The sequence below is a fragment of the Pyxicephalus adspersus genome, chromosome 5 (genome assembly GCF_032062135.1).
Source record: "Pyxicephalus adspersus chromosome 5, UCB_Pads_2.0, whole genome shotgun sequence".
Taxonomy (NCBI): domain Eukaryota; kingdom Metazoa; phylum Chordata; class Amphibia; order Anura; family Pyxicephalidae; genus Pyxicephalus; species Pyxicephalus adspersus.
The window spans coordinates 124,950,323-124,971,643 of NC_092862.1; the positions used below are offsets into that span (position 1 = coordinate 124,950,323).

Below are 21,321 nucleotides of genomic sequence, written 5' to 3' on the forward strand. Positions count from 1 at the left end.
AAAAAAATACACTTACCTTTAATCCCGCAGGGCAGTCTGCTTACTTTTATGGAATGGATCTGATTGGGGAAGCAGGAAGAATATGATTGTCAGGTCGAAAACCTCTGGACACGATTGAAAGATTTATTATTAGAATAACGGGACATGTTTCTAACAACACTGATGAGTGTGTTTTGTTTCCTCTCAGTAACCCATCAATGGAGCTTCATTTTGCCCCTATTACCCAGTAATGTAGGGGTCTCAGCTGTAAACTATACAGTCAGGCAATCCAAAGCCTTAGATTTAGATTTGCAATACTCCTCATTATTGTACAGAAGTAGACAGGAACATTTGCCAGGTCCTATGAAACTCTGACGCGTTTCACCCCCCCCATCCTGAGGCTTATAGAGTTTGTTTCTGGGCTCCATAATTCCCAACTATTGGCTGCCGTACAAAAATGGTATTTTCTTCAAAGCATAGAGAAAAAGCTGTGCCAACACCATGCAGCCATACAAGCTTTGTGAAGCACTCCTACTTTTAGAATATCCCCTTCCTGCATGTCTCTTCAAAACTTGTCGCATACGCTCAGATTTTGAAAACTATGCAGAAAGTAGAGAAAGAAAGAGAGAGTGGGGGGAGGGGAGTGGACTGGTAATAGGTGAAGGAAAAATCCTCCAATGGGGAGACTGGAATGGGTTCCAGGGACAATTCTCCAGGGCAGTGGCCCTTCAACCATTTTGCATGTCGCAGACCATTAAATGCATGGACTCCGGACCGCGCATACCCGGGGAGCAGTGTGTCACTCAAAGGGGAAGAAACTTCCCCCCCCGGAGTGATGTCATTATGTCAGAACCTGCCCACTCCAGAGACACAACCGCTCCCTTCCCTGAGCCTGGAGACTCTCCAGGAGACATAGTCCGCGGCTCTGGCCGGTGCGCCCCCCCCCCCAAGCGGAGTCCTTCTCCTGGCCAGAGCCACGGCCTACCTGTCAGACGGTAGTGGGCTGCAAAATGGGGGTTGGGAACCTCTGCTCTAGGGTAATAATTTGCTCTCATTACTTGTTGCATCTGTAAGAGCATATTCAGATCTATGGTGGGAGCAAACTATCCCATGCAGCTCACACAATGGCACTTTGCAAACTGCTCAGCCACTTACACCACTGGTCTGGTTCTTAGGAATCCATGGTCAAGTTCGTCTCGAGCAAACTTCTGACGTGTGTCTCCCAACATTGGTGGACTGATGATGAAACGATTAGGAATGGCTATTACAGTGCCTTTATTAGGATAAAGTGCCTCTCCATAGAACAGAACAGCACTGTGTGTACAGTTCTCATTTATCTGTATCTGTAGACTCTACATGCTGTATTAGTAAGTTTGGCTGCAGTGGTTGCATCGACATAAACTACACCAGGGGTGCCCACACTTTTTTTGGCTTGCGAGCTACTTTTAAAATCTCCAAGTCAAAATGATCTACCGACAAAAAACTTGGACTTAATAACTCCTGTGCGCAGTAGAGTTTTTTTCAAAGGCAGGGCTCCGCATTCTACTCGTGTTGCCTTTGTGATCTACAGGTAGATGGGGATTGACTTGTTGGGCACCCCTGAACTACACTAAATGCTAAAACAACTAAATAAAGATGAAAAGAAAATAAAGTATCAATATCAACATCCTGATCAATATAATCACAAGGCTTAAAGTTCAGACGGATGGTGAGGGTGCACTGCAGTTACCACTTCCTTATACGCATGAACACTACATGTAGCATCACACCCAAGGCGGTCCATAGTGTGAGCAGTTCAGTACTGCTTGTTGTCAAATGTTAATATCCTGGTTCAATAAAGTCTAAGTAAATAAGTTAAGTTAAACATCTCCAGACAGCCAAGGAAGATTTTCCCACATCATTGCAAATCCCTAAGCAGTGTAGTCCAGTGAATCGGCAGTGGACTTTGGTTCCACTTTAAATGCACTTTGTTGCTTAGTTCAATTTGTACTTTTCAACATTTGGCTGCTACTGGAAAATGAGAAGTTGTTTTTATTTTGTTTTTAGAAACACTGTATATGTATGCAATAGTGCATGCGCTGCTGTATTATCTGAAGGTATGCCATCTGCTGTGCTGGCCGAAACTCTTCTGCAAAGCTCTGGGGTCCAGTGACATAACTACAAACCTATACACCCAAATGCTGAATTTAGCCTTCCTTTCTGCTGCAATTCTACACTGCCACTGATGGTATTCTAACTACAGATCCTTGGCACCAGGAAGCAATTGGTGGAAGATCTCTTTTTCTGGCTATAAGTACAGCGAACAACCAGGCAGTAGTCATGAGAAAGTTCCCTACAGCCAGGTTCCCCAACTGATGGTCTGTGGACCACTGGTGGTCTGCGAGAAAATACTGGTGGTCCGCTGCTCTGTCCCCCATATGGACACAGCCTGCCCACTCTCCCATCGCAGGCTCAGACCTGCCTGCTAAACATCCTGGGGGGACAGTAACACTTTGTTGCATCCACATCCCTGCGCTACTGCCATCCTCCCCCAGATGTTTAGCAAGCAGGTGTGGGCATGTTCTGGCATCTTGACATCACTCTGGGGGAAGTTTCTTCCCCTTTAAGTGACATATGGCTCCCTGCGCATGCACGGTCCAGATTCTGTGGATTTAGTGGTCCGTGAGGCCGAAAGGTTGGCAACCACTGCCCTACAGGATCTCTAGAGTAAGAGGCCCAGTGCCAATCAAGACCTCTGCGACCCTTGTTCCTAACCCACTGCAAGGGTCATAACCTTTTCATGCCTTCCTCTTTATGGGTCATTATACCCCCACATTTATATAATGGATATTCTCCAACAGACTGTGTTAGTTCATTACTCATTTAGATCATAATATAGCATAATAGCTGCTAAGACTTCTGTCTGAGGCTTACTTACATCTGTCTATGATTTTTAAAATTGCTAATCTATTTAGCTCCTGAACTTAATATTTAAGCAAATGTAATTAAAGAACATTATAAATGATCTTTAATCCCAATTCAGAAACTCTGTCTCCATTGCACATTTTTTCTGGTCCTAAAGAAAATAAAAATAAAAGACAAGTTTGTACACTGTTCATAGACAAGTAATAGAGGCCATTGTTTTATGTGCGCTACTATTTATATATATGAAAATTCTCCTGCATGAAAGAGTTCTAATCCACCACACCTACTAATCCACTGTCATAATATTATTCATGTGGTATATTGGTTAACTCAAATATGCTTGTCTATCACTTGTTAAAGAAGAATGTATTCTTCTCACACTTCCCCGACATGTTGGAGGTGTAATGAGGAAGTAAGCTACCTGATGCACATTTTCTGGCACTGCAAGAACTTGATAAGTTTCTGGCTTGCAGCATTTGGAAATCTTTCTGATCTCACGGCTGTAATACCAGGCCCAACCCTGATTTCTCTCCTCTTAGCATTAGTATAGATGATTTGTCACCCCCAATACAGGGTAGTAATTTAAAAAAGTTCTGTTTGCAGCTAGAATGACTATTTCTAAATTGTTTTGATTAAACTCATCTCCTAATTTCTCTGATGTCATTTTTAGAGGTCATACACAATGTAGATACGAAAGAATGGTTATCTTTGATCATTTCTCGAATGACAAGTTTTACAAACATTAGCAGCCATGGATTCCCAAAAATACCATGTCCTATATACCATAAAATATCCCATATGACTCGAGCTACTACTAAACCCAAAAGGCATTGCTCATACAAAGAGTATAGGGTTCCAGTCCACATTTCTGAATCCCAGGGTCTCTTAATTGTACCGGATCTGTAATTTTGTTCATTTTTTTTAGCATTCACTATAGTGGCACTGTTAGTATTTGTGACAGTGTATATGTCTTGTATGTATACATTTGTTTCTGTCTGTTATCTTTTTGTCTAGTATTGTTCATTGTACTTATAGTAAAATCTTCAATAAAAATTATTTAAAAAAGATAAATAAGAATGTATTAAAGAATAAAGAACACAGCACTGTTGTTGTTGGGCAGAATATATTACCTGTGTTATTTGGCAATACTACCACTATCACAGACACCACCTGAAAAATAGGCAGCATATTGAAATGATTGAAAATAGTTGCACACCTATTAGACCAGACATTCTCTAGAATCCTCGGGTACCTCCAGAGGATGGCATGGGTTCCTTGAGCTTGGCTGGCTGTCCTAAAACCTGATGGTGCCTGTATAAGGGTCTAATATCATTTGGTAGGGTCACAAGCATGACCCTGATAATCTTTTTACCTCTCCGTGAGGATTACATCAGACCACCATGGTAGGTGCAACATTCTTCACTATGACCATAAATGTAAGGGGCATTTTTCCTAATATTATTATTATTATTATTAATAATAATAATAAACAGGATTTATATAGCACCACCAATTACGCAGCGCTGTACATTAAATAAGGGTTGAAAATGACAGAATAATACAGACAGTGATACAGGAGGAGAGGACCCTGCCCCGAAGAGCTTACAATCTAGTAGGTGGGGGAATTTACACACAATAGGAGGGGGATATGTAGTGGTGGGAAGTAGTGATGGTTTCAAAGGACAGAAGAAGGTGGGTAGGCAAGGTTTTGAGCGCTCTTTTAAATGAGCAGAAAGTAGGAGCAAGCTGAATAGGATGAAGAAGACCATTCCAGAGAGTTGGGGCCGCTCTAGAGAAGTCTTGTATTCGTGCATTTGATGAGGTTATGAGTGAGGAAGTCATTAGTAGGTCATTGGAGGAGCGGAGAGAGCGGCAGGGGGAGTATTTTTTTACCAGGTCAGAAATGTAAATAGGACAAGAACTGTGGAGGGATTTGAAGGTAAAACACAGGAGCTTGAATTTGATTCCAAGGTGAAAAGAGAAATACAAAGAGATGGAGAAGAAGAGGAGCAGTGGGAAGGATGGATGAGTCTGGCAGAATTCCTATGAATTCATAGAAAGCAGGGATTCCCCAAGACCTTAATATTATTTTATGGTTCCTCCGGAGAAATCATAATCAATAGTTTAATGTTTTTTGAGCATTCAGATTGTTGTAGTGGCCAGTACTCAGTTTGCCTTTCTGATTACTGCTTGCCCATCTTAGAGTGTCTTATATGATATTATAGAGGAATTCTTGTAGCAAATGTTACCCTAAGGACATACCTAATAGCATACTGCAAACAAAATTTTCAAATGTGACTAACTACTATTAAATATACCATTGAACTGAATAAATTGAAACCTTTAGACGCTATGAAGTATAGGTTTACCTTTTTTTAAAAAATGTATTGGATATTGTACTGTTATGTATGTTAAATATTATAGTCTGGTTTAAAACTTGCTTGTGCTTTTTTAACTTTGTCCATGTCATGGACAGGATTTTAATTACCATTTATATTTAAATATTTCCCTTGCAGTTCCAGTGAAGTGAATATATTAAGATTGGCCACTAGAGGTCAGAATATGGCTTTGCAGTAGATAGTAAAAGTTTAAAATGTATCTAAAGCGAAAACATTTTTATAAGTTTTGTATAAAGTAATTATTAGGCCCTGTTCAAACCTGATGTAAGAAAACTGTGTGTGGTGTGTTGCTCCCAGGTGCATAGCAAAATACTGTTGTGCACCTGGTAATGGCAAACTACAACAAAGATAACACCCTTGCATATGGTTGCAGGTGTGCTGATTTTCCAAAAGCAGGCACACGATGAAGAGCAGCTTTTTAGAACTACACTGTAAATTGCCAGGGCCACAGCTGTCTGCAAAAAATGGTTCCTAACTGCTAACATTCAACTGAATGGAAGAGGTTGCGACTGCAGTTGAGCACGTGGCAGAACACTGCAAGTCAGAAATGGCCCTAAACAGTTGGTAAATACCGAATCCCACCACATCCAACATGGAGCTTACACACAAATTGGCCTGCTGTTCTTATCATTATTGACTATAAAGCACAAACCTATTACGCAGCGCTGTACAAAGTCTATAGTCATATCACTAACTGTGCCTCAAAGGAGCTCACAATGTAATGTCCCTACCATAGTCATATGTCTTTATTACAGTCTAAGATCACTTTTGGGGGGAAGACAACCAAACTGCATGTTTTTATGTGAAATGTTGGAGAAAACTGAAGATGTTCTAGAATTGTGGGGTGATAGTCAAGGATAATTTTTAAAGACTAAGGGACCTACACTACTCCACCTTTTTTGCTCTCCACTTTTAAAAACCTGTTCACCGTTTTATGTCATTAAAAAATTGGAAATTACATTTGTTCCCTATTAACCAGGCTTTTAAAAGTGGAACATAGAGGGACTATAATTACCTTAATCTGGCAATCAGAAACTCCATTTACTTGAATAAAGTATTGATCATCAACAAGTGCCTATAGATTTACATTAAGGCTGCTTATTGTCACTTTTTGTGATGATAATGTCAGTGCAAAGATATCATACCTTTATAAAAAATGTTTCAATGAGCAGCAAAAGTGATGATCAGGTGATCGGATCCCTATTGTAGTCTATAACATTATCCACTTTCAAGGTGGTGATCATAAATTGACAATCAGGTTGATTACCCCTCTATAAATATACCAAACAGTACAGAAAATATCCATGAAGGAGTTCATTACAAAAGTAGCAATCTTTTTTTTTACCTGATTTCCACTTTTCTAAATATGCTAAACAGAAAAATTGAATTATTTGTATATAAAGAATGCAATCTTTGTGGCAAACATCCTGTTCGCCATCTTCAGGGTCAAAGGTAGGAAGGTTATCCACAGCTTTAATTTCTGGTTGTATTATACACCCCTCCTAGTTAGGTAATAATGGTGGTTTGTTGTTTGTTATTGTAGATAAATAAGTATGTTAATGATGTATATTAAAAAAAAACATTAAAAAATAACTTATTATTTTTTTCTTGTGTGTAAAAAAATTTAAATGTATTAATTTTTTAAGTAATATGAAATAATAGGGGCAGCACTCTGGCCTTTCCAGCACTAGGTCCCAGTTTGGAATCTAGCAGGGCCCTATCTGCATGGAGTTTGTATGTTCGCCCCGTGTCTGCATGGGTTTCCTCCCACATTCCAAAAACATGCAGTTAGGTTAATGGGCTTCCCCTCAAAACTAACCTTAGGCTGTATTAACCATATGACTATGGTAGGGACATTAGATTGTGAGCTCCTTTGAGGGACAGCTAGTGACATGACTTTGGACCTTGTACAGTGCTGCGTAATATGTTGGTGTTATACAATGACTTTTTAATAATAATTCAAGGGTTTTGCATCATTATAATGTAATAGTCTACCAAATTACTGTAAACATGAGTATAAGAAAGTCTTGTCTTGTGCAGAAAATACCGGGAACCATTGGATATTTTTTATGCCGGAAACTCCTCTGTGATCTCATGTTATCAGCAAGAATTTAACATTTCAATATTCACAGACTGAACACGTTCAGGAAGCACACACTAGATGCCAGCAGAGTTGCAATATGGGAGACAGTAGTATTTTGGCTTTTGACAGCTCTCTTGTCTTATCATGCATTTGTACAGATACATGTTGTTTGCAAAAAAAAGTTCAGGATTTGCAGACGTTGCGATTGTTAAGCCCAGAGGGAAGAAAAAAGCCTTAAGAAGCATTTTATCAATACCAGAGACTTAATGACTCCTGGTAAGTTACGCAATTGCTGTGCCTCAGTATGTTGTAACGTGGTGGTTGTCAAGCCCAATACATGCCGATGGAACTTCACGTTCTGGGCTGAAGACTTCCTGTACTGTAATATCTGCCAGGAGCAGAATACCTGTGTGTTGTTATCATTCACCTTTCTTTATTCTTCCCCTGATTTGTGGACCGTTATTACTTTTTCACTTGACATTTTGTTTCAAGGTCAGCCTGCTAACATTCTACCAAAGCAGGGGTAGGCAAACTCAGGCCTTTAGGCTAGATACGGCCTAGCCAGTAGTCCGTTCTGGCCTAATGCCCCCCTGGTCGATCCGGCCTAATCCCGGCCGGCAGGGGTCGACAACCTGTCAACCTGCCAACCTCCCGAGCCGCATGCGGGGGTAAGTGGACATTCCCTCTCCTCTGTATGCATTGTGGAGGAGAGGGATTTCTCTTCAGGGGCATTCCTGGTGGGGGCCGGGGCCATCAGCGCAGGACTCGAGAGAGAATCCGGCTTAGTGTGCCTTCTTGACCTCCTAAAATGGCCTAGTAGCCAAGAAAGTTTGCTGACCCCTGCACCAAAGCATAAAAACAGGACCAGAGGTGTAGGTGGAAGCAAGCTTGATAAAATCCTAGATTTAATGGCAAATTTTGAAAATTTGCTTCTGGATGTTTTTTGGCCACTAATCAAAAATCCTTCAACTATTCTCCATTTATCATTGGGATGCAGTCAATGTTTTGCTTTTCATATGAAGCTGATCCATTACCAACAGCTCGCAGTGCTAAAACAATGGTTTCTGAAGTACTAATGTTTCATATATACACAGACGTGGCTGGTATCTGAATGGTTGTAACAGATCTTCTATTGTAATTTTTCCTTACACTTCCTGGGCCCCGTCCCCAAATCACCTAATTGGTATGAAAAATACCTGAAAAGAGTTATGATTATACATACCTTACCCTTTCTTCTACAACACTGGGCATGACATCACCAGACTTCCGGGAAGATTATTGTGGAATGCAGGGCAATTAAAATCTAATGAGAAGACACTTTCATTGCATTAGCTTCTTCTCATGAGATTTCAGCTGCTCTACATTCTATAGCAGTGTTTCTCAACCTGGGGTTTGTGGAACCCTAGGGTTTCGTGAGCAATGAGAAATTTGTCCCTTAACTGGGACACCAATCATCTTATTTGGCTATCTGTATGGGTGACATTCTTCCCACTGGCCAGAAATGTAAAGGGCATTTTAATTATAGCAGGGGTTCTCTGAAGACCTGAACGATATTTCAAGGACTGATCTACAGAAATCTTCCTGGAAAGCCAATGACGTCATTCTCCTTATAGGTACATGGCAGGGGTGGGGTAAATATATAGGATTCTTTTTTTTTTTTTTTTTATAGGTTTGCTTTTTCTTTATTAAAACCTGGTCATTTGGGGAGAGATACAAATTTCCTTCTCTAAGGGAATGTTTGTAGTTGAAGTTGTTGGTCTTGTAGTCTGCTACAATGCTTCTTTATTCAGCTACATGTAAAGCTGCGTACACACTTCCAATTTTTATCGTTGGAAATGAACGACGAACGAACGACGAACGATCGATTGGGCAAAAATCGTTCATAAAAAAAGTAACCAACGACGCCGACGAACGAGAATAGTCACTGGAAATGAACGACCGAACCGGTGGATCGGATTGGACGACGATCGTTTACCATCTATCGTGTGTACGGTCGTTCATTGATCGTCCATGGTCTGAGCATGCACGGTGAGCGAACGTTCGCTTACTTCCTGTGGTGCACGTCACTTCCTGTATCGTTCAAACGATCGCATCTATCGTGTGTACAATATCTGCGAACGATCGTGTCGTTAGCTGTATGTACAGGATCGGTACTATACGATCGTTCGCAGATATCGTGCAGGATCGTTCGTCGTTCGTTTACCAACGATAATAATTGGAAGTGTGTACGTAGCTTAAGACTTAGTCATCACCGGCTGCAGGGCTGCCATTTAGGATGGGGGGTGGTGTGGGGGACAAGGTGACCATACAAGACAAAATATTTTTTAAAGCCTTTCTCAACTTGTTTTACCAAGGAGGAACCCTTGACATAATGTTCAGGTCTTAGGTAACTTCTATAAACCATTTTTTGGGGATCATTGGAAAATAAATCCTCCTAAATTGGTGGCCAGAGGAATTAATGCCCTTCTCACCCCTACATTACTGGCTGAACCACCTTTATAGACACCTAAAAACTGGCTTTACCAGTTGGCCTCAGGACTATAGAGGCATCAACAAATGGGAAGTCAACCAGCCACAGCTATAGAATAGCTGGTGCAGACATTATATTCCATTTAAAGTATCACATTTAATGCTAATTTAATAAATAAAAATAGGGGCTTTATTGGAACATTCATTGAAAATTACCATTTGCAGTAGGATAGGCTCACTGACAACCACCAGTCAATGGGAATACCCTCTGCTGGTAATACATGGTTGTGTTGATTGTCATTGTGATGGTCAGGGAGGACCATTAGTTGGCAGTTGATAGGTGCACAATGATAACCAGTTAAATAATTGATATCAAGGAGATTTTGATAATGTACATTGTTCATGCACCTAAAGCATGCACCTAGCTAACGACCTAAAATCAAGTCCAATTGTTATAAAAAAAAAATCAGTCATTTGGAAAATCAATGGATGGAACTGTTACTACATTGATATAGTTGTGACGAATGAAAAGTAAAAAAGCAACAATTTAAGTTTACTTTAAGAATTTTTCTCTAGTTAAACATTATGCTATATTTACAAACATATATTGTTATACTATTATAGTATTATAGTATAGTATAGTATTAGAATATACCTAAAAAGAATACAAAAAGTTAAACTTGAACATATTATAAAGAATAAAAGAATAACGTGACATTAAAAAGTAATTTAAACACAGCCATATGTGTATTTAAAAGACCATGGGTATTCAATATCTAATTAACATAAGCAAATGCTAAGAACATTTCAATGTACAAGTTTAGAATTAAATTATTTGAATTATTAAAGCATTAAAATGTAAAAAAATCTGAAATGGCAGAATCTTCGCTAAAAGCAATTTTCTCATTTCCTTGTTTACATGCCTGTGGTTTTAGTTATATTACAAGCGTGTACATGTGTAACATGAGACATCTGAGGAATATATGAGCTCTGGGCATTCTGAACATGCTGAGCTTTGAGGTTTGGTAGAAATGTTGTCAGCAGCAGCATTACTGGGATGTTCAGCGCAAATCAATACTTTTTGTACCAAATAAGAGTCAATTAGGCAGGTCAGGATTGAAGAGGACCAGGTTCTTAATCTCTAGAGGTCCTAAGGGTTATGTGCAATGAATATGTATCCACTTGTCCTATAAACCCTGTACATAGGCTATACTTAGATATGTGTTGTGCTGATCCATGATAAAATCCATTACAGCAAAACATATAGCCAAGTGCATTGCTTTACAGTGCCATTTAGTTTAATGTTACCCCATGCACCTAGCCATTGTCTTTTAGCACACTGCTAACATACGTATGTATCACCTGTACATCGTGCATTGAAATAAATACAGCAGGTCCATAAAAACCTTACCTGTGGTGCATTGGCAATCCATTTAGAACAACAGTCCTAATGCAGTCTAAAGCTTCATACACAGAAGATGATGATGACTATTCATGACATGTGTACAACGGTCCCCAAACGTTATTTGCCATGGTGGATCATCCACTGTGGCAGATTGATAAATGACTAATTTGGAAACAACCGCTGTTCACTCCTATGAAGGAGAGCACAATAGGGTGCCACTTGCTTTTTCTCCCCCCTCCCATCTTCATAGAACAGAACGGTGATGTCTGTACAGAGCTTGTTTGTTCGTCTGTAACCGGAAACAATCACAAAGGCTTATTTCCAGTGACAATTATCTGGCATCTATCTCACATACCTATGGGGTTTAAAGCTATGTACACATGCTAGATACCTGTTGCCTGAAAAGAACAATTGTGATAGATATTGGCATCAGGTTGCAAACCTAACATATGTACATTGGTCCCCTGACATTATGGCAGATCGCTAAATGACTGACCAGGAAAACAATTGTCATTTCCTACTGGGGAGGACACAGCAGGGAGCCTCTGGTTCATTCTTCCCCCTCCATAGAACTGAACAGTGTTGTGTGTACAGCGCTCATTTATTCTACTGTCACTGGAAACAGTTATAAAAGATCATTACCAGAATCTTGACATGCACATAGCTTTAAAGATCAGTATCTTTGGAAGCCCCAAAAAGTTCAAAAGTTAAAGGTGGCATGGTGGCTCAGGGGTTAGCACTCTGGCCTTTGCAGTGCTAGGTCCCAGGTTTGGATCCCAGCCAAGACACTATCTGCATGGAGGTTCTCCCTGTGTCTGCATGGGTTTCCTCACACATCCCAAAAATATGCAGTTAGGTTAATTGGCTTCCCCCTAAAGTGACCTTAGACTACATTAATGACATATGACTATGGTAGGGACATTAGATAGTGAGCTCCTTTGAGGGACATTTAGTGACATGACTATGGACTTTGTACAGCACTTTGTAATTTGATGGTGCTATATAAATACTGTGTAAATAATAAAAGTAAACTCTAGGCAAATAAAAAATGCAGCTCTGTTCATTATTATATGATTTTTACCCATCTCCACACCAGAGCTACAATAGGCAGGAGGGATGAAGAAGAGATGGACAATTGGAAGCCAATGAAAAATATTTGAAATGATTAGTTTGGTCTGTACCATGAACAGACATGGAGATTGTTGGGCTATAGTAAGCTAATACTTCATGTGGATTATTAGCTTTTGCACAATGACAACATGCAACATCCAAATGCAGGTGCAGGTAAGCAGTGGTTCTGGCATAAACATTAGTGAATCCTAACATTTGTCTTTAATTCTTCATCTAATTTACTCCTCTGGACTACACGTCGTTCTAGCTCGGGCCTTGGAATAAAGCCGGAGAACATTTTGGATGTCTGTCACATGACGGATCACAGAGGGAAAGAGAGGGGCAGAGCCGGTGAATTGTAATGACACATCTATACCTACAAGAAGCGGCAGTGTAACAGGAAAGTTATGTGCTGTGCCCTGGAACAGGTTGTTCATTATGCACTGACTGATTACATATGATTTTCTGCTCCAGCGGCAATTAATTTAAACTAGCAAAAATACCAGGGGAGAAATAACAGGCTTAACATTTATATTCAAATGAGGCCATTTTTGAAGGATAAAATATCGGGCCATCTGTTAATCTGCGATGAAACAGCATCATTTCCACTGGTGGGCCTGAAATGTTATTGCTGGAATTCTGGCTGTGGGATTATACGTCGGAATCACTGTACATTCCAGCTGATTCAGCTTTTAAAGCTCAGTTAAATGATGTAGGAACAGTAAGTGTCATTGTTGGAAATGCCATTCGAAAGGCAATTTAGGCAGTATGTTTCTTTTTGCTTATCCAATTTATAATGGGAATGTGAAGTAAAAAATGCCACGGCACCAATTGGTTATAGCTGTTTATATATGGGTACTATCAAGCTCACCGAGAACACTGGCAATGAAAGATGGCTTCATCTTTGCTTGAATTGTGCATTTCTGGGACTTACTGTAATCTTATACACCACTCAGCTGATTGCAATGCATAGTGAAAGGTGTTTCCTTTATAGAAGAGAATAATCAATACTTGGCCATGCAGAAATATTTCCTTCTCTTTAAAGTCAATCCCTACAAAGGCCAGTCATTGCAAGAAGTACTCAAGTACTCCAAATCTGTATTGAGTGCATTGATTGAATACATGGCTATTATTAGGACCATGTCAAGGACCATTGCTAAGGGTCACGCTATGCGTTTCATTAATGCACGTGTGTAAATGTAATGTGATATTGTGCCTTAATGCATGCTGCGTTAATTCATTACAATGAGTTTGACACTCAAAAAATAAAGCTGACCTGTTCTTCTTAGACTGGGCATCCTATTGTGCAGCAGGTGCACTGTGGTGTGCCAAAATATGGGTTAGTTAGTTGCCCGCTACTCTATTAGTGCCTTAAAGTGCTAATAATAATATTATTATTATTAGGATTTATATAGCACCAACATATTATGCAGTGCTGTACATTTAATAGGGGTTGCAAATAACAGACAAATACAGACAGTGACACAGGAGGAGAGGAAGCTGCCCCGAAGAGCTTACAATTCAAAATAAATGCAACACAGTGCACTGCAGTTCATTTGTTAGGATGCACTGTGATAATTCAAGGTAAAAAATGTGTAATATCATACAAAAGTAAGAAAAGGCCTGGGAGAATAGAAAGAATACAGCACTGTGTCTACCGTGCCAAGAAAGGAGTCATACATTGATGGTGAATGGTGAGTAAGATTGTACAGAGTATCGGTCAGGATAATAACTAGGTATACACTCATGTGTGCCTTTCTAGTTTCCAAACTGATCAATTATTTATAAGGTTACTGATTCAGATTCATTTACTGATTTCCAACATTACTGAAGTTAGTCTGGGCATCTAAGTGTCATTGGCCTGCACCTAGAAGTTTCCATTGACTACTGACATATCCACACCACCAACCATTCTTCCATCACTGCATCAAGAAAAGAAAGCAGCCAAACCATCTTAATGTGCACTTTCACACCCTTCCAAACAACTAAAGGTATATTACAAGAACAATTACAATGTAAAGCAATGTATTCTTTTCATATCAAGACTCATTGTTTTTATTTTCTAAAGAATTAATAGGTAAATCATATTCTACCTAAAAAGCCAAAGGGAGATAAACATTATTTCCTGTACAAAAAATTGACATCATCCCTGGTGTTGGAGATGTCTGTAGCAACCAGATTTTAGGTGTCCGTGTTCCAAACTGCAATTTATTCTGCACCAGAGAAAACACCACTGTGTTCATAGGACCTATGTATTAGTTTTTATCCTAAATCCAGATTTTGGCGACACTTGTGTGAAGGATGGATGAAACTTTTGATAAAAATATTGATCAATAGACTAATACATTGCAATATTGCTTTCCTTTACAGACTTTTGAAGGTTTGAATCATCACAAAGCACATCACATATGATTTGGTTTGCTGTTTAACGCCTTGCTTCCTAATGGCACCCCAAATGCACCTTTTTGATGAATTCTGATGCAGAGGGTGACAATAATGCATGGCAATTATTATTAATAATAAAAGAGGATTTATATTGCGCCAACATATTATGCAGCGCTGTACATTAAATAGAGGTTGCAAATAACAGACAGATACAGTAACACAGGAGAAGGAGAGGACCCTGCACCGAAGAGCTTACAATCTAGGAGGTGGGGATAGTAATACACTAAGTGCAACATTTAGAATTTTCTGTGCATTTAACAGCCTATTAAAATCATTAGGGTGCTCTAATTCATTGCGAGCCAACACAAACAACAATGTGCATGCAAATTTTAAAAATGCATAGCCCAGTCATAGTGGGATCCGAGCCTTTCTCTGTAGTTTGTAAACCTGATAATCCTCAGTTGAGCACTACAGGAGATTGAGTGTCAGAAGAAATATAAAGAATGACATTTTACATCATCATTTACATTTTTTAATGTCAGCTTTATTATAGGCATGCTGCTGCAAACTACAGGAATCTTGATGTAGCAATCACTGAGCTCTGTGATAAATCTCACCACTGTAGTGACCAAACACACCACTAGATGTCAGTATCCTATTAAATTAAATCATATATTTGATGAGAGATAAACAAGCATTGTGATTCCAAACACAGAGCTCTGTGCAGATTTCTCAGATATTCCTGCTGCTGCTACTGTCCAGGTGGTAAGAATTAAGCAGGTGTCTGCACCACTGCAGCTCAAACTTTAATACCTGCTCTGTGGCATTCTAGGAATTCCATGTCATATCCTCAGTTTCAATCTGTCTTGAATTTTTAGCAATAACAAGGAAACTCTGCAAATGTTTTTCAGTTCTCAGCATTATACAAGCTCTAGGCGACTAATGTTTGTGAATGTGCTTCCCAGAGTCCCAATAGCTCCCTTCGCCCATTGCCCTGGAAGTGTTTATTTAACCTGCTAATGTTATTTATCTGGGCAGCTGTACAAAATGTATTATTTATAGCTAGAATCTGAATCTAATGAGAGGAGACAAATAAAGAGTAATGAACGTGTTAAAGCAAACCTTTTACTAAAATGGAAGGTATGCTGCGTGGCTTGGACCACTCACTCTTCTTAAATCATCATCTAGAAGAAGACAGAAAACATACAGGTAGTCCCCAGGTTACATACAAGAAAGGGGCTGTAGGTTTGTGTTTAAGTTGAATTTGTATGTAATTCGGAAAGAGGAACATTACTTTAATAAATGCAATTAGGACAGATGTTTATCTCAACATATTATTAGGCAGCGTGGTGTCGGTTACTGTAAAAAAATCCTCACTGTGAGTTAATCACAAACAAAGGAAAAAAAAAACAATTATGGAGCACAGACATTCATTGCCTTCTGGAGCAAGCTGTGCTTTATATGCAAAAAGAATTGCAAACTTGGTTGCAGAACAGCTCAGAGAACCGCCCCCTTCCTCCATCAAGCCTCTGTCCTGCACACGAGTGAGCAGAGAAGCCCCGTTTGTATCTGGGGATTGTCCATATGCCGCATGTCCCTAACTCAGGGACTACCTGTACTTGTAAAGCGTAAAGTTAAGGCTGTACTTACCTTACCCTCTGTCTTCTGCTAAATGTTATCACTTTTTTGGGTAGAGTTCTATAGAACTAGGAGCATGAGGAATCCACAAGAGACTCTAGTCTAGCCTTTCCCAACCTTATTAATTTTCATGAACCATTGGAATTGTGTTCGGGTCCTGGGGAATCCTTCTAAATTTATTGGGGGTCAGTGGTTCTTACATTGGTGACCAGTGGAAATAAATCCCTCCTTACAGTGATGGCTAAAGTACCACCTTTCTAGACACCTAAAACCCTCATTAGAGTCACGCAGCTGGTTCCACCAAGATTTGATGGCCCCAGAATTATGCAGGCATCATCAATGAAATCAGCCACAGTTCGTGGAATCCCCAGCTACTTGTTGAGGAACCCTGGTTTACCAAGCAACTCTGGCTGAGAATGGCTGCTTTAGTCTTTGCAAGTACATCTTTTAGCCAGACATCGCCTGCCCTGTGTTCCACTGGGATCTACCTCTAAGCGTGGTCACATCATTCTAAAGCTACGTACACACTTCCAATTTTTATCGTTGGTAAACGAACAACGAACGATCCTGCACGATATCTGCCAACGATCGTATGGCTCCGATCCTGTACCTACAGATAACGACACGATCGTTCAAAGATATTGTACACACGATAGATGCGATCATTTGAACTATACAGGAAGTGACGTGAACCACAGGAAGTGAGCGAACGTTCGTTCACCGCGCATGTTTAGACCATGGACGATCACTGAACGACCGTACACACGATAGATGGTCAACGATCGTCGTCCAATCCGATCCGCCGGTCCTGTCGTTCATTTCCAACGACTATCCTCGTTCGTCGGCGTCGTTGGTTACTTTTTTACGAACGATTTTTGGCCAATCGGTCGATCGTCGTTCGTTCGTCGTTCATTTCCAACGATAAAAATTGGAAGTGTGTACACAGCTTAAGGGCCATGGATGAAAGATGGGAGTAAGGTCGGTATGAGTCTATCTTTACCCTTTACAAGTACATCCTTTTCCTGCTTGTAGACAATGGGGACTGATCAGTGTTAGCAGAGCTTACACTTTAATGGAAACTCCACTTTACATATCTTCTATGGAATGTCCTTATATCCTTGCAAAGTCAGTAGAGGTATGATTACATAGAAAAGTGGAAGGTGAACCTATCTTTTAAAGCTGGGAGATTATGAAAGTTGTTGCTGAATATATTTTGAGGAATACTAATTCCTCAAATTAATTAATTATATTGGATATAAATCTGATCTATTGGTTACATTAGTGTCAGTCACACACTGGAAACAAGCCTGCAGATTGTGTGACAAGTTGTGCTGCAAATATCTGAACACCTGAACTTCATACTTTTTCTGGTTCAGAGATTAAAATGCAGAGGATCAGAACATGGACCAAGAAAGTTGTAGTTTATATACCCAGGTCAGAAATAGCATCCAACATAATCTCCCAATGATAGGTCCACTTTAAATGAGCTCTTTATCAAAGGGATTTTAGAAGTCATTGCCAGAATCTGTCATTGCTCACACATAAGCAGCCAGTGTGAATTCATAAGTGTTTATTTGCAGAGAATTCAGGCAGCACATATATCATTTAATAATAGATATGCAGCATGAATAATGTACCCATGTCAGCTTTTTTTTATTGCATTTTCACTATTTGGCAGTAGACATACCAATCCATCATAGTATTCTGCATACAAAACCCCCAGAAAACAAGATTACTTGGTGGGCAGCAGACACACTTATCCAATACTTACAATATAATTTAGTCAAACCACATTCATATGCCAATATTCTAAGTGTTCTCTTATTGAGAGCTAAGGTATGGGTCCTTCTATCATACCTGCCCTCAAGAATTATTGGGGATGCTATCAATAAAAACATTAGTTTTAGTTGATTTTTGGTCCATTGGCTTCAATATTTTTGTTTGTGCAGCCATCAGCCTTTACGGTACCTAAGGGTGGAGGAGCTGTTAATTTTCTCTGCTTTGTCCACTAAAGGAAGCAAAGCAATCTTTTGGTTTGGGTTGTCATTAGGCATTTTTGACAACTATATTACAGATAATCCTTTCATTATCTCCCTCTAGGTACATAGCATCCTCATTAGGACCAGGAAAAAAAAGACTGTAAAGCGTGCCACACCAGTGAAGATGATTGGGAACCCATGAGACAACATAGGTTACACCATTTACTCTTATAGGACTCCTGATCCCCGGGGTACAGGTCATGGCATGCATGCACAGAAGAGGAATCAGCAGAAAGTTCTGCAGCGCCAAGCAGGGCCACATATCTAACATCGCTGGATCAGGGCTTAAGGTTAATATTTTACCTGGGTGGCTGCCCTCAGTAGTGTTGAGGGAATAAATTAAATTACAGCGTCACTTTTAAAGTGAACCTGTGCCCAGATTTGGAACAAGCAGTCATTCATCTCTGTATCTGCAAACTTCTCAACTGAATTGGAGAGATTGTCACTCTTATATACTCAAGTCCCCTGTCCTTCTCAGTTGTCCCTACATTTGGATGGATATAAACACCAACAATATCAATGTATACCAACACATAATATATATATTTATATATATATATATATATATATATATATTGTATTTAATATATTTAAATATATAAAATGTATAATATAATAATAAACTAAAGAAGGTGTTATTTTGGTCTAAACATTTTATCTAGTTATTTGCTCACTAAAAAGTGTCCATCTTCCCTATCTGCATCCCATTCCCATATTACAATGTGTAAGCAATCTGTACTCTTTGCTTTGTGATGTAAACAACAAGCAGGTGCTTCTGTTATAAACGCTTAGGATCCAGTTTGGAGTCTTTGTTGTAAATTTCAGATGAAATAACTAACTTCATATTAAAATCAGCTAAATATTTGGAATGGTTTGTTTTGAAACTTTTTTATTGCTTGGTAAAATTTGTAAACATTTTTATGGCCAAAGTCTTAGAATAGGTATATTTTAAACGTCATTGTAGATGCTAAATCAAGTCTTGTGTTATAAAACACATATATAGTCTAGTATAGCTAAGCTGTTGTGTTTGACAAGAAAATATGCCTCTTTAGCTCTGACACCTATAAGCACATGTCTACTATGTATAATATACATTCAGCCCAGCCATGTATGAATAATGATTGCTTGGTTTCCTACAATGCTTTATTCTATGCAGATTAGACAGATCTTCATGTAGATATTTTTTCAACATTAGAAAAATGATGAATTGACAATTTCCCTGATTCGCTCATCCCTAATAATGACATTTTGCTGTCTGTTCAGATATAAATCCTTCCTTGTATTGAGTGGAGATGTGCCGGAATTCCCTAACATAAGCAGTGGTGGAGGCTCAAAATGAACCAAATGGATTTACAAATAGACTGGATGCCATTCTAACAGGAAATGTCATCTGGTGCTATAATTAGGAAACCACATACATGGGGCAATGGAATGTTTCATTACTCCAAGAGTTATTCGCAGCTGCTTTTCTTAAGATTCTATTTTGCTTTCTTTTGAATAGCACAAAACATAATAATAATTAAAAAAAAATATTAAAGTATACGTGAACACGATCAGTTAAATCTCATATATGTTTTAACATGGTAAACTAATATCAAAAGCCATTATTAATATTTTCAGTAAATTTTATTGGGTTTTTATACATACATCAAGAGAGAGAAAAAATCAAATAACATGAAGGCAAAAATAAGAGTACGAAGATATAACAGATCAAGAACCAGTTTTTGCAGAGCATTGTCAATATTTTTAATCTGCATTTTATATGAAAATAATCCCTGGTGATCTTTTTATGAAGATCTTTGTTCAAGCATTTCCAATTACGGGGTGATAAACGCATTGTGTCTGCCTCTGAATTGTGATGTGTGCTCACCTACATGGTTCAAGCATTGTTTATAATAGAAAATCCCAGGAGAGCCAAGCCATTATGACATGCTAATCAAAGGATTAAAGCAGACTCATGGCTATGTAGCCACTAATCCCTTCTACAGGATGCTGGAAGAACCTCCATCTACTATAGCTCTTACCTCTGGTGATGTCTACACCTGATCTCCTTGCCTTGGTTTTGTGTTTAGGATGTCCAACAAGGTGTATCATATGCACAGTCATTGGACCTGATTTACTAAAGTTCTCAAAGACTAGAGAGAATTTACCATGAGAGAACTTGTGTCATCCAGCAAACCTGGGATAGATTTCTTATCACTGATTTGCTATTTCAGGTTTGCTGGATCACCCAGGTATTTCCATGATTGTCTATCTTCTCCAGTCTTGGAGAGCTTTAATAAATCAGATCCATTGTGTTGCTGGGGAAGGATATTGAAGTGCTCTGTGACTGGGATCTCCATATCCAGCACAGGTCCCCTTAACCTCTTCCCATTTATGTACACTGTCACTAAAGAGCTTTTCTTTAACATCTGACACTGTATCTTCCACATAACGCTAAATAATTAATTTGCCCAAAGTTTGCCCTTAACCTTTCCCAAAATATCATATAGATTCAAATTTTTTTTTTTTTGGTTATGGAACCAATTGGAAAGTTTGGAACCTCTGCTTTTAATACTGCCCATGTTCACATTACAGTAAGAGCACTGAATTTTCTGCACAGTGGGGATTAATCCTACTATTGACAATTTTCACTGGCAAAAGTGTCCTCATTTGGAGATTATTGTATGTTTGGTGCCAAGTGTAACATTTTAGATTTTCCCTCACTTAATGTGGACCTAAACTGAAAAAACAAAAAACACCAAGAGGTAGCACTGTTTGACTAAAGAGACATGCTTCAGGGGTTACATCACCCAATAAGAGAAGAGGCGCGCTTTATCATGTAAGTCCACCATAGGGCCAGTGATGAAGATGGCGCCTTCCATGCATGAAGCGATGACAGGTCCTGGACCAGAAGCTCATAACCCACCA

The 21,321-nt window shown here is 39.2% G+C and overlaps 1 protein-coding gene across 1 annotated transcript in view; it reads right to left on the minus strand.

The window, feature by feature from the left end:
• The window catches only part of PITRM1 (pitrilysin metallopeptidase 1), a gene marked incomplete in the record, with an annotated part of 43,572 nt that extends 32,188 nt beyond the window's left edge, over nucleotides 1–11,384 (minus strand). Inside the window, 1 exon segment of the mRNA XM_072412631.1 lies at nucleotides 11,246–11,384. Within this exon segment, the coding sequence (XP_072268732.1) occupies nucleotides 11,246–11,256 (11 nt within the window).
• Nucleotides 11,385–21,321: the final 9,937 nt, after the last annotated feature.